Below are 24,239 nucleotides of genomic sequence, written 5' to 3'. Positions count from 1 at the left end.
AGGAAGATGATGACGTGCTGGACATCGGCCTGGACATCCATGGTTTGTCAGAGGATGAGCAGGTGAGCCCATTGTCGGCCCAATGTGCCGCCGCTGCTGCACCAGTTGGCAAAGATGACACCTCTCTTTTTTCCCTGTTTCGCCGTGCAGCTGAGAAGCTGCAGGTGAAGTGGCCCTCTCCTCTGCCAGCTCAGAAGCCATCGTGGTTCACTGGCTTTTTCCTCCCACCAGAGCCCACGATGGCCAAAAACCGCCTTACCATATTCCCAGACTTTGTCTGCGACCTAACTGCATCATGGGGCAAACCTCTACCTACCCGCGTCACTGTGCCTGGCTATGGACAGTACATGGAGTTGCTAACCCACCCCCTATGGAGCCATCTCTGGCTGGTTATCTGGCCCCGTTCCATAACCATGGTGTCGGCAGCCCCGCAACTCTGCCGTCGAAGTGCTGCGTCACAGCTGCAGAAGATTTATTGGGCACACTTTTGTGCGGTTTTATCGTTTGGTTGTTACAGCCCCTTCGGTGGCTGTGCTTTCTGCTGGGTCTACCGCACACTAAGGTAGTAGTGGTCCGATTCCAGTTTGGTGGCTGCTCTGCGAGGCGTGTATATATGTGGGAATGAACAGTTATATTTATAACTTCTGTTCCCTGAAGGAGAGGAACGAGGTACAACACAAGGTGGCCCCACTGCGCAGCTTCGCTCAGTGAAGAGTGGCTATTGAACTGAAGGATGACTGTGATGACAGGGGGTATTGTGCAGGCGGGGCTGTGTGCATGTCATTACAGGTCATCTGCCTTGAAGGCATGAATAAAGGTTTCTACAGCCAGGACACACGAGGGCGTGATATCCCCTATACTTATGTGTTATACCTCATTCCTCTGCTTCACGGAACAGAAGTTATAGATATAACTGTTCGCTTCAGCAACTATTTAGTTTGTGTTTGTTAACTCCTGCCAACAAATGCCACAATTGGGCTAATGACCACTGACACCTCTGATCCAACTGAAGCCATAAGGCTTTGTACCTGACAGTTGGTTGCTAGTGGATATTTCAGATGTCAGTTGCCTTGGTAACCCTATAATGTATATATCATCCCCTCATGTCACTTATAATCCTCTCAAAGTTGATGTGAGCTGTTATTTTACACACTGTTGCAGGAAGTTTTGGAAAGTCACTGCCATTCAGGAGTTTTAAGCTGTAAAGCTGCTGCTAGTTATGATACTTGATCTCTGACACAGACAAACCATCGGAGAAGCATGAAGCATGCTGCAATTCTATTACTGGTTAAACCTGAGTGATACATTTTCTCATTATATGGCACAACACCTGGCTTAATATGTTGACTCGACACAGCAAAAAGACATCACAAGGGAGGACACAAAGGAAAATAAGGAAGCTGCATTCACTGACCAAGGACTGAAAAAAGTTCAGCGATGCTGGAGAAAATGGCCAATGTATGTGTCATGAGTGTTAAGGTCTTACATCCCACAAAGACGAGTGCTGACACGAGCTGGAAGATGCTGTAGATGAGGGGGAACGCAAACATGATTTCCAACTCCTCTGGGTTGAAGGATAGCTGGACGATAGTGCTGCACAACTGGGCATTCTGGAAGCCTGTTTCCAGTGCAATGGTTCGACATCTAAACAAATAAAAGAACAATAACAAACCTCATAAGTAAGTCAAACTTGAATGTAGCTGTGTTAGAAACATTTTTTGTCACCTCACCTGTACCAGGGTTGACCCACAAAGCGAGCCAGGAAGAAACCAAGGCTGCATCCAATAAAGGGGTAGATTGTGCCAATTATCCACAGGGAGGGAGCAATGGTCCAGGACGACTGGTAGAGGACTCCTCCAACCACAGCTATAATGATAATGAGAGCAAAGCCAGCAATGGACCCCACCTAGCACAACACAAACGCTCCATTAAAACCCAGTCCAGGTGATTTAACTGGTTAGGCACTGTAAAATGGAAATATCACATCCCCCCAGTATGTATGATGGAAAATGTGGTTTGGTTTCTAAAAAGAAACACGTCACAGAGGCACAACATGTTATAAGTGACAACTTCAAACCTGCAGTATTATATTCAATAAACTGTAGAGTATTCCTACCTTCAGGATCTTTTTTGCCTTCTCGGGCCACCTGCGCTTTACGTACATTCCCACAGTGATCGGGATGATTAGGGCTGCCAGAGTGATACCTGAGGATGCAAAATAGTAGATTATAAAAAGGTTACCTTAGAGGCAGGAACAGCCTTCACAGTTAAATCCTGATAATATACATTCTTGAAAGCACCTGTTTGAAATTCTTAGAGGTGTTTCAGTTCTGTGAGAGCTTTCCTTACCGATACTGTCATATGGGATCTTGATGCTGTCACTGGATGTCCATACGCTGGTGTAGATTAAAAGACAGAGAGGCATCATCCCCAAGGCCAGGAGAGAGGAGCATGTTGTCATACTGATACTGAGGAGTAAAGAATATGGACACTGATGAGTTTCCTGCATTTGTCCCTAGCTGGGCTTATACACACACACACATACAATCTGTTTTATTTAAATAGTGCATTAACATTGAATAAATGTAAATAAAATGTAAATAAAACTCTCCAATAAAAACCAATAAAAACTTGTAGCACATTAATTCTGTTGTGTTCTCCTGCCAGGTAGCTACACAACAAGAAACCCTTCCTTATAATAGCTTAAGAGTGTTCAGTGATCCAAACAAAATGAAAATGATCTCTTTAGTTTATATTCACAATAGAAAAAAAATGTTATCACAAAGTGAACACAGAAAGAAACACAGTGGTCCTCTAAGAGCAGCACTTGGTGATAGTGGGGGTAAAAGAAAGTTCCTTTTTAAACCTTCAGCTGAACCAGGCTCAGTGAAGTCTGCTCATTAAGGTGACAAAAATAGCAATGAGCCTGCCCGCTGTCTCACCTGAGGTCCATGTCTCCATCCAACCAGTAGCAGATGATGTTGGAGTTTGAGCCACCTGGACAGCAGCCCATGATGATGATGACCACTGCCTGGACAGCCTGCACCCCAAAAGCCAGCGACAAGGCAAAAGCTGTGAAAGGCATAATGCCAAACTGGCAGAGGAAGCCAATGATAATGCCCCATGGCCTCTTGATGTGGCTCCACAGCTTTGCAGCCTCCACTGTGCAGCCCATGGCGAACATGACCATGGCGAGCATGACGGTAAGCACCGTGCTCAGCACAACACTCAGGGTGGCATTGAAGTTACTGGGAGGAACAAGGCAGTCTGTGCCTGAACAGGCTGTGGCATCAGCATCACAGCTGGATGCCAGCATGGCATTTGCCTTCAGCATGGACATTGTTGTTGCAGGAGAAGAATATCAGCAGATCCGTAAACTTGCACACGTGTTGGAGCTTCTTAGAGTCCTTCAGATGAGACAAGTCTAGTTTCTCCCCTTGTCCTGGAAGATGGATGTGACAAAGAGAAGGAGTGAGCTTAGATCACTGCCCTTTATGCCCATGGTTCCAAAGCCAAATAAAATTGAGCGGAAAGATAAAAAATTACCCAATAGACTATGTTTTATGGGGTCAGCGTTCAAAAGCACATGCATATAAAAAGAAAATCGCAATGAAATATGAAATGCCATTGCACCTTGGCTCCAGGTTTTACAGCCGCGTGGGTTTTAAAGCTTTATTGGACTCTCATGTCATCAAGCATCATCATGTAGTTTCGAAGAGGCAGCGGCCAGAGGGTACATGTTCTTTGCACAATTCCCATTATAATGACCATCTTTGGTCTCTTAATCATTCTTTTAAATAGGAGTAACCCATGGCCCATAAAACATATACACTAGGTTAAAATGAAAAGCAAAAATGGTTTTAAAGTGTAGAAATATTTTCTGCATGGTGATAGGAAAAGAGCACATACATTCCAGATGTGTCTCATAAGTTGACCAAGATCATGACAATGCCACACAAGCAATGATCTGTTCTTTCTGTTTTTTAAGAGAGAAATTGGAAAAAAGATGATTATTAAGTTAGAAAAGCACTGATTTGTCTTTGGTGTCATTCATTTCTGCTTTTTGATTTTATATCTGTTTTTAAGTGCCATAGGTGTAATTATATAGCCACTCAAGATGCTGTAAAACAATAAAACATGAAAACGTTTTATGAGCACTTCATGTCAACATAGAAGGTGGGGAAACAATAAACAGTTAAAGTGTCTTTTCAGATTTTGAAAATCTTGAAGGGCGATCGTGGCTCAAGAGTTGGGAGTTCGCCTTGTAATCGGAAGGTTGCCGGTTCGAGCCCCGGCTTGGACAGTCTCGGTCGTTGTGTCCTTGGGCAAGACACTTCACCCGTTGCTTACTGGTGGTGGTCAGCGGGCCCAGTGGCGCCAGTGTCCGGCAGCCTCGCCTCTGTCAGTGCGCCCCAGGGTGGCTGTGGCTACAATGTAGCTTGCCATCACCAGTGTGTGAATGGGTGGATGACTGAACGTGTAAAGCGCTTTGGGGTCCTTAGGGACTAGTAAAGCGCTATACAAATACAGGCCATTTACCATTTTAGCACAGCTGACTCTTATTCTGTGTGTCAGCTACACACAACAGAAGACGCCGATTAAAACAAATTGTTCTTACAATTGTTCTGAGTGCTGATGGAAACTTAAAGGTAGGTAAAGCCAGCATCATCTGAAGCACAACTTTGATGTTTTATTCCAAACTGATGGCTACAAAAGCCATCTTCTACATGCACATTTAAAATAAATGTGTATACAATCAGCTTCTTTATCTAGACTCCCTCAACAGAGTTGAGCAACCAAACTTGGCACACAGGTACATTTAGGCCCCTTCAGGCCCTTATCTTTATGGTGGATGCCACGTGGTTGCCAGGCCAATTTACTAAAATGACCTGTTTGCAAGATTTATGCACATATAACATCCTATTAAAGAACTGTGGTATTTTCATTTCATGGCAGTAAAATCTAATTTATATCCACAATAGCTCATTTATGTACGACAACCAAATAGCCATACTTGGCACAGATGTTCCTGTATACTATGCCGACCACTTGGTTATAGCGCTCAATGTATGACCTGCCTGCTAGCATCTTGCACCCTGCTGTTATGTGCTGATTGTCTCTGGGGTATCTTTACACAGCTTGCTCCAGGGGTCTTGCCTGGTGTGATAGACCCCAACCTCTATGGTTCTTGTACTTATAGCTTGTTTCTGTGCTGTCTTTCAGTCCAGCTTTGTCCAGCCACTGCTAGGATTTCTGGATGTCACCGCTTCCTCTGCTGGTGGTACATACCGTGGAGTGGCCTGCCCTTCCATGATGGTTCTCCTTGCTCCTCTTCTTCCTTGGGTTTCTGCTGCCTGAGGTATTCACTAAGCACACGGTTGGTTGTGGCCATCTTGCTGATGTACTTGTGGATGTTTGTTTTCTCATCCTGGAAAGTGGTTCTGAAACTCACTAGTCCCCAGCATCTTTCCTTATGTTTAGCATACAGTCTAAACATATATGGTGAGGAGCTTTGTTGTTTTGATATCGGTGGTTTCTATCTCCTCACTTATATATGTATACATATGTGTGTGTGCATATTTATAGACATACAGCACCTTATAGTATGGTCTAAGGAGCTTGGAAAGAATAACTGGACTTCTGGACTTTAATTTTCTTGAAGAAATTTCTTAGACTAAGAAATTTCTTAGCATACATTGACCTGAATGACTGAGAACCTCACATTCATATTGCCTTGCACCTTTAATTGGTGTGTGAGACTTCTCAACCACGGAGAGTCAGGAAAAATGGGTGAAGATTTTTTCAGACACAAATCTCACTTAACTTGAAAAGAAAGTAGTGCCAAAGGACTCAATTTTACCATTTCTCCACAACAGCTTGGCCACAGTTGACCTCATCACAGCTGTGGAAACCGCCATATGGATTAATAAGTTGACACAAACTGAAGGAGAGCAAATCAGGATGAAGGTTTCAGCCACCCTCTCCAGTGCAAAAGTTCCCCCCGTCTAACCTCACAAAGGAGGAGGAGGAGTTTTTTTGTTTCCTGTTCTCATGCTGTCCTACCATGGAAGCACAGCATGAGTAGGGGTCTCTTTTTTTCCTCTTGTACTTTCCCATTGTAATGTACATTTCAATGTTTTTCTCTAATGCTACCAATCTCCGACCTGTATCCCCATGTAATGTCTGTGTTGTATGTGTAAGGTCGGGGGGGTCCCATTTCACTGCAGGGCAACCTGCATGTGACGAATAAAGCTTTGATTGATTGATTGATTGAATACAAGTTTCATGAAACTTAAAGAAGTCCAGATGCTTTTCTTTCCAAGCTCCTTAGACTACAATGACCTGGATGATTGAGAACCTTCACAGACACACCTTATAGTATGTTATAATTTTCATTTCACAGCTAATAGCATGAACAGGCAAACAGTACTGCAGCATCGGTATGTACTGGCTCATGTACTGGCGATCGTGGCTCAAGAGCTTGCCATCACCAGTGTGTGAATGTGTGTGTGAATGGGTGGATGTCTGGATATGTAAAGCGCTTTGGGGTCCTTAGGGACTAGTAAAGCGCTATATAAATACAGGCCATTTACCATTTACAGGCCATTTACTGTTAAATGGAGGTAATGATCTACAGATAAATTACGTTTTGTATGCACTTTATGAGCGCACCACTATAAAACATGAATGCAAAATCACCAGCATGCACTGGTGAGTCCAGTGACTAGTGTCATTGTACTGTCGTTCAAAATGTGGAGTTCCAAGTGGCACTTTAGTTTAATGAGTTTAATGACCAAAGCCATTAAAAATATGATGACGCATGAAGCCATTACCTTGGTTACCCATTGTTTTTAAAGGAAGCTCCTGGAAATCGCAGGGAGGAACCGAATATGCTGAGAGAGTTACTGCTAGAGAGAGAATTTTAATTGATGTATTACTTTTTATGAGACTCCTTGGAAAATAACACATCAATTAAAATTGAGTAAACAGTTTTCAAAGTTTTCCTGCATACTCAGTCATCCAGGTAAGGAAATCACAAAAAGTTGATCCTGTTCATCTGGACGTAGCATTTTCAGTGGGAGAAACAAACAAATCTAATTTATAAAACCTAATTTATTATTTTCTTGAAAGAGAGAAACTGACCTCAAAGCCTATTATTTGTCAGAGGTTTCAATCATTATTCAAATGGATCTGCATTCAGCTGAGACTGAAAAAGTCACTTGGATGAGTGACGAAACGTTTCTCCCACTGAAAACACTACGTCCAGATGAACAGAATTAAACTTTGAGGATTTACTTACCTGGATGATTGAGCATGCCTCAAGATGTTATGACAAGTGCTTAAATTTAAAGAGAGAATTTGGTTTGGGTTAAAAAATAAACCCTAAAAGTAGTAATCCTGCACTAATGCCATAACCCAGTGCATTCAGAACACAGCCGAAGGACAGACTTTGCTTAAATTAGCAATTCCTGTGTGTTTGAGAATATGGTACTACTTAATATCATAAAGGTGAGAATAGGCTTGCATAAACATAGGTTTTAATGTGTGAAAATGTGCAGTGAGGGAATGGATGGAAGTTAGAGTTCACATTGTTGAAAATGACATTGAGGCCATCTTCTGCAGATTACCTTGAAATTTTGACTTTTCTGTCTGTATTGGGCACCAAACATTTGAGAACCACTGCTTCACAGAGTATCATAGATGCTCACTTATACTTGAAACTGAACAGAAAAGAAGACATAGAATGCTAGGTCTAGATGAAAAGAATGAACTTTTGGGGAGTTTTCAAAGCAAACACTGATAATTAAAACAAAGCAGTGCAATGTTCATATAACTAAAGGGGTCTCATTTGTTTGCCATGACAAATTATGGCAAACAATACATTGACTTTAATGACATAGCCTCCAGCTGCCTGGCAACCCTGAATTTGATAAGCGTTTGAGGACCACAATGACAATTTAAAATAATGTAAAAGGCATGAGCTTTCATGCTAAATTCTAGCTAATTTTTCTACTTACGATTTCATGTAAAGCCCTTGAATATCTTTGCATGACCAAACATTGTTAGAAATTACAATTCAACATACAATTGTGGGCAGAAATTTCCATCTACTCATCATGGGCATGAATATCGTGGTAATATTGGTCTTTTAATGATTTCTTTGAGGTGTTGTTTTTTCACAGTGGAATAATTGTACAGCATACACCTTCAATTACTTAAACAAGTTTTTTATTTTTGGATTTCTTGAATCTTGTAGCCATCAACAAGCTTCTGATATTCTAGTTAAAAATTTGACCTCTCTCTTTCCAGGCTTCACTTCTCTTGGCTTTTAAGGCTTTCTCTCGCCTAACCATGCAACTTTTCTCTAGAAGGCCTTTGGCTTGTCCATGTGAGCAGCTAAAAATTCAAACTTGAACGTGCTGAGTTTGGAGGAGGTGCTTCTTTCTTGGTCTGCACCCTCTAAGTCCATGGTGATGGATGACACGCTTCACTGTGGACACTGGCACTTGTGTTCCAGCAGTTGCCAGTTTATGGCAGGCTTGAGCCTAGGTGGTTCCTTTGTTGTCCCTGAGCATCTTAACCAAATTTCTTCCAGACCGGGGCAAAGTGCTGACACATCCGATATAACTTGTAGTTACATACATTTTTTTAAATGGTGATCAGTTGTTTAGAAATGGATCCAAGAGTCCTTCCTAACTTGTGTGAGTCTCATCTCAATTCTCATTCTTAGATCGTCATTGAGTTCCTTGGACTTTTCCATTGTTCTGAGTATTGGTCAATCCAGTGAGTGCTGTCAAACAAATGTGTTTTAGCTGGCAAAGAGAAACTTCCAGTTGTAGTTTCTAATATGAGCTTTCTGATGATGGACTCTGATATGATGCCCATTCTTAAACAGCTCCTTGTAATCACTACTTCAGCAACTTTTTGTCAGGATCTAGTGAGAGAGTTATGTTCACGAGCTTTTATAAAACTTCTCTCTAAATGTATGCTTCAAGTTTTCCAAATGAAAAGGTCATATCAGCAGCTGAAAGATTCAAATCTTGAATCATTTCTTTAGAAGCTCAAACGGTTTTCCCTTATGGAAAAAAAAGGTTTGGCTATCACTAACAACAATGCAATAGGCCTCGGACATGCTAAGGTAAAAGACACTGTATAACTTTCAACACAACCTCATAAAATACTTGAGCATATCTATATATTTCAACTTGTATGTATAATTCTGAGCCTGTGTGGATTAGGTAAAACCCATATTAAATTCAAACAAAATTTTCAATTGATTAAAGATGTATGCTGTAAAACCATTCCTCTGTGAAAAAAGAACACTTACAATAAATCACCAAAAAAGCCTCAAAATTACCATGACATTCATGCCCATGATGAGTCGATGGCCAGAAGTGTATGTCGAATTTGTATAGTACACCCTACATCTGAATTATACATGTGATGGAGAATTTTTTGATCGCACCACTATTTTCATAAACTGTAACATAGTTGAGTAATGACATTGTTGAATATCAGTTTTTGTATAAAGTGGGCATATGTAAATATATATAATATCTCTTCTGCTTTTTAGCCCTACTACTTTAATAGGGCACCTTTAAAGGTTTCACAGATCATAAAGTGTAAATGTGTGTGTGCAGATCAGCTCTGCACTATGAGGAAGGGGATCATAGTCATCCACTGTAGTGTAAAACAGTTTGTCTTCAGAGGGCATCTTATCAGTCTTTATCTGTGTCAGCTGTTATCTTTTCTGCTCAATCTGACTTGTCCTCGTTCTGACTGCAGTAAACTTTAAGTATGGCTTCTTTCCTGCTGTGAACAAGCGTGTGAAGGCTTGTTGAGTCATATCTCCACAAATCTGTCTGCAGATAACAATCTAATCTGATAGGATTCACACCATAGTTACTGCTCTACTGTTAAAAAAAAAGAAAAAAGAAAGATAAGATAGTTTTTGGAATTCATTCCACTGGCTGGCTTGGGGAGAAGCCAGCCAACTCAACAGATGTTGAGTTTGCTCTGAGTTTATGGCCTTGATCTTTTGCATAGTAGTTCCTGTGAAGAGTTTACAGATTTACTGATTTGTACCATGTTGTGCCATTTTCAACTTCTCAGTCATGAGTATCGGTTTGTTGTCTTGATGCATGCTCAGTCATCCAGGTAAGGAATTCCCAAAAAGTGGATTCTGTTCATGTGGATGTAGCGTTTTCAGAGGAAGAAACGTTTCGTTACTCATCCAGGTGATTTCTTCAGTCTCAGCTGACTGCAGGTTTCCCCAAACATTTAAACAGCACATTTGGATAATTACTGAACCCACTGACAAACAATGGGCTGTGAGGTCAGTTTCTTAATCATTAATATGCAAATTGACATGACCATTGATCAACAACCACTGATCAAAGACCATTGATTGATGGCCAATGATCAATGGCTTTGAGCACTATCTATAGAGTTGGGGAATGGCATCAATCACAGCATTGTAAGATGTACCCTAAGGCCCCCTCCTTGAGTCAGAGATGGTCTTTTCCTTTTCACGTAAATTGCCTCCTTGACTCGCAGCTCAAACCAGCATTCCTCCCTGTCCAGGATGAGTACATCCTCATCCTTGAAACAGTGGCCACTGGCCTGTAGCTGTAAATAGACTGCGGAGATCTGGCCTGATGTGTTGTGCCATTCGTTTAGCCAGAGATCATGGCAAGCCTCGTGGCACTTAAAAGTGTACACTATATTTTTTTGTTTGTGCCGGGGGACCGGATCCTTGGGGTGGACCAATTTCTGACGCAACATGTTTTGCGGTTTGAAAGCCACAGAGACACCGTGTTTCTCCCACTGAAAACGCTATGTCCAGATGAACACAACCAACTTTCTGGGTATTGGTTGTTGTTTTGCTTTTCGTTAGTTAGTTGTTTGTTTATTCATGAAGCTTAAAGCAGTTTTGTAACACTGAGTCAGAGCTGGATTCTGTAGGTTTGTGGTTCAGAAAAACTTGCTTCTGTGACATGTTGGGACTGAACAAACACATAATGGAAAGAACTTCTGTCTTCATCTCTTCATCATTCCCATTCTTCACAAACTCCTGGAGATCTTTTCTGTTTAATCACTTGTGAGTTCGAACCTTGGCCCACTGTTATTGAAATCATATAACTGTTTTTTTTTTTTTTTTTTTTATGTCTGATGGCACCAAAGTTTTGTTGTGCTAAATGGTAGAATCAAAACAAAATGTCCATATGGTAAAAAAAACAACCCAAAAACGTACCCAGTACATATTACTTTATGGGGTAACTTTTGGGTTCATTAAGCATTACTAATACATAATAAGGTGCCTTTTAATTCTTGTAAAATACTTATGAATATATGTTCATATATGAATAAGATACTCATTCAAATAAGATGCTGCAGAACAACAAGTTAAAAAGAAAAATAGTTACCTGTTAATAAATGCATAACAAAGTATGTGTTAATCTTAAGAAAGCAACAAAAGGGTTAAAAAGACATTAACTCAATTAAACCCTTTATAACTCTATTATAACCAGTTTTAACAAGTGAAGGCTGTTATTAACACTTAATAACATCAATCTATAAACTGTTAATAAGCATTGATAATAAGCATTATATAAGCACGTTACAAGACAGGCCTATGTCCCTATGTCTTAGGGCAAGAGGCAGGGTACACCCTGGTCGGGTTTCGCCAGTCTGCTGCAGGTCTAACACTTTAGAGTGACCAATTAACCTGTCTTAGCAATGTGGTAGGAAGCTGGAGTACTCGAAGAGAACCCACACATACACTCCGCCCAAACACTCCCCACCTGATGGTGGAATTGAACTCAGGACCTTCTTGTTGGGAGACAAGAATGCTAACCACCGTGCCACTCAAGTGATCTATTAACCGTATTAAAATTTAACTTAAAAAAAAAACATGAATCCTTTGAACACTGAAGTATAGGTGTGACTCCATAGCTAAATATTTATTTTAGCTTTGCATTTTTCCATCTTTTTACTGTCTACAGGGAGTGCAGAATTATTAGGCAAATGAGTATTTTGTCCACATCATCCTCTTCATGCATGTTGTCTTACTCCAAGCTGTATAGGCTCGAAAGCCTACTACCAATTAAGCATATTAGGTGATGTGCATCTCTGTAATGAGAAGGGGTGTGGTCTAATGACATCAACACCCTATATCAGGTGTGCATAATTATTAGGCAACTTCCTTTCCTTTGGCAAAATGGGTCAAAAGAAGGACTTGACAGGCTCAGAAAAGTCAAAAATAGTGAGATATCTTGCAGAGGGATGCAGCAGCCTTAAAATTGCAAAGCTTCTGAAGCGTGATCATCGAACAATCAAGCGTTTCATTCAAAATAGTCAACAGGGTTGCAAGAAGCGTGTGGAAAAACCAAGGCGCAAAATAACTGCCCATGAACTGAGAAAAGTCAAGCATGCAGCTGCCAAGATGCCACTTGCCACCAGTTTGGCCATATTTCAGAGCTGCAACATCACTGGAGTGCCCAAAAGCACAAGGTGTGCAATACTCAGAGACATGGCCGAGGTAAGAAAGGCTGAAAGACGACCACCACTGAACAAGACACACAAGCTGAAATGTCAAGACTGGGCCAAGAAATATCTCAAGACTGATTTTTCTAAGGTTTTATGGACTGATGAAATGAGAGTGAGTCTTGATGGGCCAGATGGATGGGCCCGTAACTGGATTGGTGAAGGACAGAGAGCTCCAGTCCGACTCAGACGCCAGCAAGGTGGAGGTGGAGTACTGGTTTGGGCTGGTATCATCAAAGATGAGCTTGTGGGGCCTTTTCGGGTTGAGGATGGAGTCAAGCTCAACTCCCAGTCCTACTGCCAGTTTCTGGAAGACACCTTCTTCAAGCAGTGGTACAGGAAGAAGTCTGCATCCTTCAAGAAAAACATGATTTTCATGCAGGACAATGCTCCATCACACGCGTCCAAGTACTCCACAGCGTGGCTGGCAAGAAAGGGTATAAAAGAAGAAAAACTAATGACATGGCCTCCTTGTTCACCTGATCTGAACCCCATTGAGAACCTGTGGTCCATCATCAAATGTGAGATTTACAAGGAGGGAAAACAGTACACCTCTCTGAACAGTGTCTGGGAGGCTGTGGTTGCTGCTGCACGCAATGTTGATGGTGAACAGATCAAAACACTGACAGAATCCATGGATGGCAGGCTTTTGAGTGTCCTTGCAAAGAAAGGTGGCTATATTGGTCGCTGATTTGTTTTTGTTTCGTTTTTGAATGTCAGAAATGTATATTTGTGAATGTGGAGATGTTATATTGGTTTCACTGGTAAAAATAAATAATTGAAATGGGTATATATTTGTTTTTTGTTAAGTTGCCTAATAATTATGCACAGTAATAGTCACCTGCACACACAGATATCCCCCTAAAATAGCTAAAACTAAAAACTACTTCCAAAAACATTCAGCTTTGATATTAATGAGTTTTTTGGGTTCATTGAGAACATGGTTGTTGTTCAGTAATAAAATTATTCCTCAAAAATACAACTTGCCTAATAATTCTGCACTCCCTGTATAGTATAACAGTATTGTTATTGCACCACAAAGTCTTTGAATTGCTTATATTGTAGCTTCTTATTACAAATCCTTAAAAACAGTCTCTACTAACTTGTGATGCTTTAACTAGTTTAACTTTAAAGAACTGATTTCATGTTTCAGTTTCAAAAATCTGCATTTAGTTGTATTTATCTAAATTAGTTTCTAACATGAGCTTTCTGATGAAAACAGATTATGGACTCTGATATGATGCCCATTCTTAAACAGCTCCTTGTAATCACTACTTCAGCAACTTTTCGTGACGATAGGATAACTCTCTTAAAGTTATGTTGATGAGCTTTTGCAAAACTTCTCTCTAAATTAATGCTTCAGTTTTCCAAAGAACAAGATCACATCAGCAGCTGGAAGATTGACCTCCCAAAGAAATGATTGACTGATTCTAACTGTAAATGTATCTGGGGCTAAAAAGGGGGTTTGCCTCTAACTGGGCTATGTTGGAAGAGAAGGTTTGATTCTTTTAGATTTTTTTTTTTTTATCAATATACCAAATTTTAATCACGTTTAACAGTTATTGGTCTGTTCTTGCACCTTTTTTCACTGTGTCAGAGTAAAAATAGATAGGAACAGATAAATACCTTCAGGAATAGAAACACAGCAATAAATTTAGAGATTTTAAACCCCAATGATCTAAATTTGCAAAGCTGCCAAGCCTTGTAAAAGAGATTTCAATCTCAGTGGAACGTCCTGGTAAAATACAGGTAAATATAAGTGGGTATAACAGAGATCAAGGCATCCTGGGTTTTCTTTTTTCAACCATGCAGACTTTTATTTTTAGTTGAGGTTTTTATTTTTTTCTAATCGACTGAAAAAACAGGCCTGAGGTTAGGCCTATGCTTAAACTGGAAAACCTTTAAAATTTTATGTCCAGGTTTATCTCAATGGCTGCCAGTCTCATTGTTTTATGGTGTTGTATAATCACTTACTTGCTATATTAAAGTTTAGCCAAGTTCTGTGAAGGATATAATTCATTATAATACATTAAACTTGGTATATAAGGTGCTTTTTTGTGATGTTTGCATTAACAGTGAATTCCTGACATTAGCATTGTATTGTATGTACAAGTATTTCACAGCTGTTGGTTATAGCTATGAAATTATCTTATTCATAGTTGCATACTGGAAAGTCAACTGTGACACGGTGAGCGCGCTCAATATTTAACCAAAATGGTCATCTTTCCTTACGCAACCCAAAGCCTTCTCATGCAAAAGCCCATTCAAGGTCCAGCATGGAAGTCCCACCATCAAACATTCGCCCTTTGTATCCTTCTACATGCCAACCTCATTAGACAACACTCTCTGGATAAGAAAATAAAAAAGGAGCATACATTTTCAAAGCCATATTCTTAAAAACAAACTGAATAAAAACACTTGCAGTACAGAGAAGTGGGATTGTAATGAGACATCTGGCAGTATTATGTAAGAATAAATGTAAAAAAAATTTATTTCATCAAAAAGTAATCAGTGCCTCCAATCTGACCCTGAGAATTCTGATATTCTGCATACAGCTTCAGTATATTTAATGAAGCCATGCAAAATATTAACCTTATTCTATGATTATTTTCTGAGTCACAGACTCTCAAAGTACATAGGTGTGGGTGCAAACTTCTGTTTTTTAATAATTGTTTTTGCATTTTTCAGCCCTCATTACTACACAAGTACTAGAGATATCCTCAGTAACTAGTGGTCTGTACGTTGCTGTAAACTCTGTTTATTTCTATTCATGAAGGAAACTTTGACAGTGATCCCGCTACCTCCTAAAGAGTGTTCCTGACTTGGTTAGATGTAGTGAAGTCGGTTTTCATAATCATGAAAATCACTCTGTCATCATCTCTATGATACGTTTATTTTTGTTTTTAAGCCTAACGGTGGCTTTCCTCACTTGCACCGAGATTTCTTTCAACCTAATATTGAGAGCTCCAATGTATAGAAACAAAGCACAAATTCAAAGTAATGTCCAGTGTCCGAAACTGGACCTGACAGTCTGTCAAACTAGAAAGTAAGATTGGCAAACCAGAGAGTGTTTCACATTTTATTAGAAAATAAATGCCTCTGAAGCAGTTCTTTGGATATCAGGTTTTGTTGTTGTTTTGTTTTTTGTTTTTAGAAATGTAGCCGACAAGCCAGTTTTCCTCTCTCAGTGAGACCGAGTCGGCCTCTTTTCAGCTCTGTGACGTCTCTTTCAACCTGATGCTGCCTGTAACGTGAGCGATGAAGCATCTCAGCAAGTAAATACCCCCAAACTGGAGTGAGCTGTTTCACAAAGAAGACAAAGAGGGAGAAACATAGACCTTTGATTATGCTGTGAAGTATTGTTACAGTGTAAAACTTCAACTTTCAGGTACTGAGTTTGAACAAAAACAATTATTAACGAAAACATATGTGTCAGAGTCAGGTTTAATGTCACAATAGAAAATGCAGGAAGTATCACTCAAGCTTCAAAGGAAGAAGATTCATCGAGGGCTCTGTTTATATTTTTTCATCACTAAGAAACTCACTGTGTGAGTCTTTGTCTGTGAGAGGAAGTGAGACAGTTACCTAATAAGAAACGGTTGTGGGAAGCAGCTCGTCGTCTCTGTCTTTACCACATCCTGAAGGTTCAGCAAATTTGTCAGCAGAGTGCCACTTCCACATTTGTCGATCTTTGTCACCACCATCTGAACAATGAAATCCAATTAACAATAAATCCAAAACTGCAAGAAGAATACTAACGGGGCTAAGAGTTGTGAAGAATCCGGCTCCATCATATTCTAAGTGCTTAATTGTGCCATATTATTCCACTCATCTAAGTCTGTCGGCCTACTTGACTTACATAGTTTCTAAAACTAGAATGGGAGACAAGGCCCTCTGCTGTGGAAACAACTCTCAGTTTGGATCCAGGACACAGAAACATCTCTACTTTCTCTTCTTTTAAGATTAGGCTTCAAACTTTTCTTTGTGATCAAGTTTATAAGCAAGTTATGAATCGGACGGTACTGATCCAGTGATAACTGTAAGCTAGTGCAGAAGTGTTAGCACTGTCACCTCTCAAGCAGATGATCCTGGGTTGAAATCCTGGCTGTGGTCTCTGAGTGGAGTCTGACTGATGTCCCTGTGGTTGCTTTCTTTGGATATAGACTTCCTCACACACGCCAAATACAAGCACGTTAGGTTAACTGGCATTTTTAAAGTGGCAAATGTAAGTGCTTGGAATATCACGAAAGCACGGTTAGAATAGTTTTTAATTCTAAACTGTAGTGAGTGCCCAGTAAGACTAGAAAAGCACTATGTAAATACTGGTACCTTACATGGACCCTCCCTTAGCTAGGATCTCTTTCACTTTGTGCTTTCTTCTATCATCTTGAACTAACACAGCAGACTAGCTCTGACACCTGGTGGCCTCTTAAAAACACTGCACTCCCTGATCAGCGTTTTAAAGGATTCACTTTGTTGTTGTTCTCCTGCAGTCCAAAGAAATGAACGATGAACCCGGTGAGTCTAAAATGGGTGCAGCCTTGACTGTAAAAGCTGTAAAGAAAATCCATCGGCAAGAGAACGTAGACCTCCTGCCACCTACCATCATGTGACACGCGATAAACTTCACTGACAAGTCTCAGTCCTTTGCCTTGTCTTGTGTAAAGACCTCTTTTATAAGTAACCTGCTGAGCTGTTTTTACAAGTAAATCATTAAAAGAATCTGATCATTTGCAACCACTACTTCCATGTAATCATATTTAAAGTTATTAAAGTGTGCACACTCCCCATTTCTTTTTCAAATTCCCAGAAATACTGAAACTGTCTTCGACTGTGCTGTCACAGCCTTAATGTGTTGCAGTGTTTAATCAGCTCAGAGTATGAATAATTGACCGCAGAGTGCGCAGCGAGCGGCGCTGCTTCATTATAACGTCCAGTTTTTAAATAGCTGAGTGGGAACGTTCAGCATTAATTCAGTGTGGACATAATGATGAAGGGCTGAGAAGAAGAATGAGCCACATGTGAGGAGGAGGGGGAGGCACTGGTTAGTGCTCAACCCCTCCACCAAAGAGCACAAACCCAAAGAGACCCTAATTTCACAAAATATTCTACATGTAAGCTGACTAAATTCAGTTACTTTCAATCAACTAACCAGGCTTCACTTATTCTACAAACCACGTTTCTCCACACCCTCCGCTTCAATTGAGATCTTAAAACCTTTTTTCACACCAAATCATCCTGATGATTACAAAACTGAAAATAAGCCAGAGTCCTACCACATACGGACATCCGGTCTCCTCACACATCTCCAAGGCAATCAGGTCAGCCTTCTGCAGACCGACGCTGCCATCGACCAACAGGAACGTCCTCACGAGGCTGAAAGAAGACATGTTAGACGAGTTCTTTATTTAGTGAACACCAGGTTCGCACCAGGAAGACACGGTCGCTCACCATCAGAAAGACAGGAGCACAAACGCTGAGTGACATTTAAGCTCACTGCAAACCTAGATGTGTCACCTGAGACCTGGTGAACATCCATTTAGTTTTTATTAGTTTCAGTGTTAGTTTATACTTATTAGGAACTCCTAAATAAGCGGCAAGGAGCAAATTAATATAAAAGACTGCATTTAAAAGCTTAAGTCTACTAATGTTAATTTTTCCTTTTTAAAATGTTGACCTGGTGGTGAACCACCTTCTAAGTTTTATATATATTGCCTGTGGAAGTTCTCAGTCATCCAGGTCATAGTACTCTAAGGAGCTTAGAAAAAAAAGCGTTGATTTTTGTGAACGTGTCTTTGTTGGCAAAAACATCACAACAGCAATGACCAATCACTACAAGGCAAACTAAACAGGCTTATATTAGCAGATAGCATTAGCCAAACTGGGAATAAATTCATTCATAATCAGCAGGCTGATTTTTCACTGCAATAAACAACTTTTCCTTACTTACCTCAACCCCTCGGGATAGTTTCATAGCATGGTTTCATTGGCTAACTGTCAGAGGAAATCCTCAGTATTGCTCCATCATAGACATGAATAAACAACACCTCTCAGTCTTTCATTAGCTCTTCATCACTTACTTTTTCCGTGTGTAGAGGTAAGGCTCTACCATATCCACAAAATCTCGGGGTGCTTTGTGTCCGTACCCCGGCATGTCCACGATAGTAAAGGCTTTGCCAACTCTGAAGAAGTTCATCTTCTTTGTGTGACCCTGAAGGTAAGACACAGGCAAAGCTTATGATGTCCGGATATTGATGAACTCAATCATTGCAGCACCAGTGAGTGTGTTTCAACTTTTTAACATTACATTACAATGTTTAGTTTTTATTAGTTTCAGTCTTTTTATTTATTACAAGGAGGAGCAGCATGTAAGAAGTTCCAGATGGGTAAAACATGCAAACATGTAGACATCCTAGTCTCTATATTCAGGCTGATTATGTGTAAAATTAAAACCATTGAGATTTTTTGGTCTGGTTATTTTATCCACTTTTACTTTGATTTTCAGTTAAGTTTTAAATAACCAGAAAAATTCCTGATTCTTGCTGATTGTTTGTAATCCTCAAACAGTCCATCCATCCCATCCGTTTATCCTTTTCAGGGCCGGGGGGGGGCTGGAGCCTATCCCAGCTGTCTTAAGCTGGGCATACACTGTGCGATTTTTGGCCCATTTAGAGACGATTTTTCAGTCATGCAACCGTTTTGGTAATCGACCCGAGTTTCGCCTTAATCGTGAGTCGTGCATCGTGTAGTATACATGGGGTAACGGGAAGCGATTAACGCTCACGACCAGCTCCCGATCATCAATCGTATGCTCGCAAGAAAGTCAAACCTGTTTGAAATCAGGTCGCAACCTCTCACACTGCGTATGAGCAAACACAGAAATGGAAGTGAAAACACGAAGCAGCATGTCAGTGCAGCGTGTGATGTGAACACAAGCGATGGAGGCCCAACTTGTAGAACTTTGGCAAACTCATCCGAGGATTTTCGAATCTCTTTATAAAACAGTGACTTTTTATTGCCTACATGTAACACATTTACAGAACACACACTGAACGGTCTCCACACCAGCAAAAAATTAAAATGTGCACATCATATTACCAACACTTTTTTATAGTACAAAATTGATGTTTTTAACTTTTCTGCTCAGTTTTGTCAAATTGAGAAGTATTTTTGATGATAACAGGGCACCGAAAGCACATCAGTACCTTTTCAGTACATTTTCAGTCAGATAACTAATGTTTGAGATGACTGATTTATAACAGAGGCAGATCAGAGTTTCCTGTCCAGGGTCCGAACTCATCACGATGGGAAATTTGCAGCTTAAATAGGCGTGAAACTGAGTGAGGCATGCTCATGTGTACCACCTGAAGTAGTTCCCAGGATTTGCTCCATCTCTTCAGATGCAGGTATAAAAACATGTTCTTTTTAGAACCATTTTTTCTACAAGCTAAGCCTAGTCTGTGTTTAAGTGAGTTGGTTAGAAATTCTTACATCTCCTCCCTCGCCGTAAGAAAGAAACTGAATATGCAAAGTGTAATGTGAAGTTTCCACTTCCAAAAAAGGTCATAATTTTAAGAGTATTAAAAAGAAAACATCTAATAGTATAGAGCAGATCATTTTAAGTCATTTCACAGTCAGAGCGGCCAAAGAACAACAGAAAATCATCAACAATCAGGTGTAAATGTAAATACAGCATTTTATAAAGAAATACAGCTTTTATAAAATAAATAACTGAGGTTTGTGTTTGTTCACCACTTTAAACACTTTAAACAGTGTGTTGAGCTGGAGTGACGAGTTACTCACTGGAGTTTTAGAGACTCTGACTTCCACCTCAGGGGTGAGAGAAAACAGAGCTTTGATGAGAGACGACTTGCCCACGTTGCTCCTGCCGATAAAACACACCTGGAAAACACCAACAGGAAGTCAGCTGCAGATTTGTGTGCCTGTAATTTACTGTTCTGTGATTTTTATCCTGGAATCTTTTTCCTCCTCCAGCTGCCACCAAATCGCCTCTGTAGCCATGTGGCACACCTGCCAGGTGGACACTGTCATCGAGCTTTGAGCGCTTCACCTTCTGGAGAAGGCCGAGTGGTAACGGAGCCTCTCGGTCCTGTTAACACTCACTGCCAGAGCTTAACGCTCTTCTCCATGAGGTTATAAATCTGATGATTTATTAGCCATGTTCAGTTCTGCTTCATTATTCATGAGGATGAAGAGACATTAGGTTACATTTTTCATCCATTTAGGGTCGAGGAGGGGCGAATGAGCTACTTAAAGTCCACATTCTCTTTCTTTACCAGCTGCTTTCTATACAACCATCCTACCTGACCCAGAGTCAGGGAAATTATTCTGCACAAGTGTTTTGTGTTAAACCTCGAGTGACCACTGAAATAACTGAGTAGCGTGATCATATTTTACACAAGAATCCTTTTTTAAATGGTTGTTTGTGCTCCTCATACCTACAACATTTACTTTATCATTCAGTTATGGTTTTGAGTCACTTTTCTGCAAGGAGGAGTAATCCAACCCGACTCATCTTCTGAGCTGATTTCATTGTCACTTTGAGACAAAATTTCCACCTCAAAGCTTCTCTAGCAAGAAATGTTGCTACCCTCACTCTGTTAGCAAAGAGGCTGTGTCCAGTAAATGTGGTTTACTTTGTGAAAGTGCTTTGAGTGCTCAGTAAGAGTAGAAAAATGCCATTTATAAACCAGAAAGGAAAAAATTATATTGTAGTGACAAGAAGTGGAAAATTATAGTCAAAGCATCAACATGTTTGAAAGAAGACATGTTGTCATGACAAATGCATGGGGGGAAAAAGCCCACTTTTATCATTAAATACATCATTAAGAGCAAACAGAAATATACGTAACCCTTCCCTTTGTAATCCACTTTGATCAAGTATTTACCTATTAAACAAACCTTCAATGTACTGTTGGGTAATTATCACCTTACATTAACTATTAATGACAGGCTAAAGAAATTAATGATGGATGCAGCTAAACTGGCATCACTGACTGATTTGTGAACTCCCGTTGATCTCAGCACTGCAGTCCTCAATATCTTGTTTCTGTGGCGTCATATTTGGACAAGAGGAACAAATGCTATGTTTTCAGCTAATGCTGCATCTACAGATACCTGCTAATTAGTGCTCAGTAACATCTAAACAAAATCACTCACCAAAACTGGAGCTCAGACTTTTTTAATGGTCTGTTAGTGAAATGAAGTGCACAACACCCATAATATTGGTCAGAATTATGGAATTAAAATGCTACAAAAGGCTCCAAGAGCACAAATGTGGTCCAGAGGTCCAGTTCAGAGACTCTATTTATCTGAGGTGAAGCCTAGCAGAGTGCTAGTAGTCAAACTCTCCTTTGAAAACGGAACTAATGTAGCAGTTAAGAGTTCATAGGCCATAGACTGTATATAAAAGATGGAGGTCACTAGCAACTAAGACCACAGTCTCATCAGAAAAGTGTTTTGAGGTCACAGATTCAGTGAGGAGTAGGCTTATTCTCTCACAGCCTTCTTTTTAAAAGCTGAGGAGTCGCCTCCTACTGGCCATTAGAAAGAATGCATGCTTACGGCACTACAACACCAGAAGTTACATCCATGATTTATGTACAATGTTTTGAGCAATACTGTCCTCTGACCTCTGGCTGTTTGAGATCGGGTGCGTGCTCCATCCTTTCTGCAGAAATATAGTAATCGATCTTATGAGACGGTGAAGAGTGGAAGAGCTTCTCTGCCTCAATCATGTCCTCCAAACTGGGATCAAAAAGCTGGAACTGTGTCCGGTCCATAGACCTGAAAATACAAATATGGTTCAAGTTCATTAGAAAATGTCAGTATCAACAGCTACATTCTACAGAACGAAACAGAAGCCACTGGCAAACTCCCAATCTTTTACAATAAAAACCTTGTTAAAAAATGAAGTCTGTCAAGATGATGACAATGAGCTGCCTCATTAGTTAGAAATATGCTGCAGTGTAATATTATATAATAAGATAAAGTTATTCATGTGCAGTTATTTACAAGTTTGTACCCATTATCTATTACCTACACCTACATTATGTTTGTGTCAAGAGTAAAGAGCTGACATGTTACCCTCCTCCAATTTTTGGAGGTTTGCACTCTCAGAGTGCTTTTTATTGCTTTATTATTTATTATTGTCTTATATTCAGGTATTTTTATTTAATTAAAGTGAGTTCACATGTATTGCTGTCTTGATTGTATTTGTTTTCATTTTGATTCATGAAAACTTTCACACAGATTTAGTTTCATCTGTACATTTTCCCATAATTTACACATACATCAATATTTTAAATTAAACATTTTAAATTACATTAAATTAGTTGTGAGAACAGTGGCATCATTTCTGTTTTATTTGTCATAATGTTTAATTTTTTTTGTGTCTTACATGTTTCTGTGAAGCATTTTGTGCGACTGGTTGTAATGGGTGCTGTACAAATAAACTTGATCATGTTATCTATCACAGTTATCAGTGCAACTCCAGCCGATGATGCCAGCTCACATTCACAAAATCTCCTCTACTGATGACTAAGAACCAGCCCCGTTTTACGCACCTGTCCAGGTAAGCCTCCAGCTCGCTGAAGGGGTACAGCAAGCTTCGCAACTTCTTTGGGGGAAGTGATGTGACCTTCTGCACCGAGGCCAGTTTATGGATCCTCTGCCCAGTGGCACAGCTGACAGCAACCCCCGGCCTGAGCCGCAGGAGTTGCCGGACAGGAAGCATGTTACCCCGCTGATTTCAGACCAGTCAGACCCTGAGAGGAGATGCACACGCGGAGGTCACCTGACAGTTTCGCACAGGTGCAGTCCCCCCCTGAGCTACAGCAGCACTGAAAAACCTCCCCGCTTCCAGTTCTGCAGTTTTACTGTGGAACAGAGTAACTCTGCATGTTTCAGTTTTCATAAAATAGTAAATCAGAAAACGTCCGAGCAGATTCTGCGGCTCTTCTTGTCCTCTGCGGGCTTTTCTGATCACATTTAATGGAAAAAATAAATAAATAAAAGCGTCCAAAGTGACTCCATTCATTTTCTTATATTGCTTACCCGAAGACCTCCACCTTCACGGCTTCATGCGATCAGAGAACAGCGGAGTTTCTTTGAAAATGAACCTTTAAGCCGCGTCCATCGCTTCTGTTTACACACCGTCCACCATGTTGCGTGCAACGGTCAAATGCATCCGAATGAAACAGCTCAACAATAGTTCCGGGACACAAGTTTAAAATTCCGATTTTCCCTAACGATTGAAACTTTAATGATATACTTTTTTAAAGTCCCTATCAACGACAAAACAAAACAATCGAACAACCATTTGGCGTTTTTTTTAAGATCCTGTTATTCTGTTTTATTTCTCACAGAATGAGATGTTTGACTCCATGCAGCCGCTTTGTTGTAATAACATCATGAAACTAAAACCATTTTTGTTCATACTAAACATATAAAAACCAACAATGCTTGGTTTACAGGAACAAATGATTAAGACTGACTTTCTGTTATTATTATATATTTTACAAAGTTTATAAAAGGTCCCCAGACCTCTGCAAATGCCATTTTTATTTCTCCTTTAATCCTATTCTTTTCTGATGAAGTGGATAGAAACAGATGATAAAAAGCAGTCTGTGGTGTGTATTTCTTATGTGTGTGTGTATTTTTTTTTAATTTAT

The 24,239-nt window shown here is 40.2% G+C and overlaps 2 protein-coding genes across 4 annotated transcripts in view; both read right to left on the bottom strand.

Moving 5' to 3' along the window:
* The window catches only part of LOC100694504 (ileal sodium/bile acid cotransporter), a 5,505-nt gene extending 2,033 nt beyond the window's left edge, over positions 1 to 3,472 (bottom strand). The window contains exons 1-5 of the mRNA XM_019352649.2: positions 2,943 to 3,472; positions 2,350 to 2,468; positions 2,117 to 2,205; positions 1,731 to 1,906; positions 1,487 to 1,644 (exon numbers count right to left, since the gene is read on the bottom strand). Of these exons, the coding sequence (XP_019208194.2) occupies positions 1,487 to 1,644; positions 1,731 to 1,906; positions 2,117 to 2,205; positions 2,350 to 2,468; positions 2,943 to 3,340 (940 nt within the window). The 5' untranslated portion in view covers positions 3,341 to 3,472. The remainder of the gene's footprint in view (positions 1 to 1,486; positions 1,645 to 1,730; positions 1,907 to 2,116; positions 2,206 to 2,349; positions 2,469 to 2,942) is intronic.
* Positions 3,473 to 15,420: 11,948 nt separating this feature from the next.
* gtpbp8 (GTP binding protein 8) lies at positions 15,421 to 23,778 on the bottom strand. Of its 3 annotated transcripts, XR_003216931.1 has the most exons (9): positions 23,623 to 23,778; positions 23,133 to 23,333; positions 22,200 to 22,353; positions 20,350 to 20,448; positions 18,627 to 18,757; positions 17,823 to 17,922; positions 16,618 to 16,710; positions 16,132 to 16,250; positions 15,825 to 15,846 (listed from the first exon to the last, which is right to left on the bottom strand). XR_003216931.1 is itself a non-coding variant. In XM_003445292.4 (8 exons), exons 2-8 carry the CDS (start codon positions 23,300 to 23,302, stop codon positions 15,756 to 15,758), a joined length of 864 nt encoding a protein of 287 aa, XP_003445340.1. In that variant the 5' UTR covers positions 23,303 to 23,333; positions 23,623 to 23,778; the 3' UTR covers positions 15,421 to 15,755. The 3 variants fall into 3 exon arrangements, 2 of the variants coding, with proteins under 2 accessions (XP_003445340.1, XP_025759847.1); XM_003445292.4 differs by lacking the exon at positions 16,618 to 16,710 and having other exon boundaries at positions 15,421 to 15,846; XM_025904062.1 differs by lacking the exon at positions 16,618 to 16,710 and having other exon boundaries at positions 15,421 to 15,846; positions 23,133 to 23,444; positions 23,623 to 23,770.
* Positions 23,779 to 24,239: the final 461 nt, after the last annotated feature.

Source organism: Oreochromis niloticus, linkage group LG16, assembly GCF_001858045.2.
Source record: "Oreochromis niloticus isolate F11D_XX linkage group LG16, O_niloticus_UMD_NMBU, whole genome shotgun sequence".
NCBI classification, from domain to species: Eukaryota; Metazoa; Chordata; class Actinopteri; order Cichliformes; family Cichlidae; genus Oreochromis; species Oreochromis niloticus.
Note: the sequence above shows the minus strand (reverse complement) of the source record. Positions and strands in the feature narration are given on the sequence as shown.

Coding starts and splice junctions, on each gene's coding strand:
- gtpbp8 (XM_003445292.4), bottom strand. CDS start 23,302: ATGCTTCCTGTCCGGCAACTCCTGCGGCTCAGGCCGGGGGTTGCTGTC. Junction 22,354..23,132: donor CTGGAGGCTTACCTGGACAG/GTGCGTAAAACG, acceptor TTGTATTTTCAG/GTCTATGGACCGGACACAGT. Junction 20,449..22,199: donor CCGATCTCAAACAGCCAGAG/GTCAGAGGACAG, acceptor GGTGTTTTCCAG/GTGTGTTTTATCGGCAGGAG.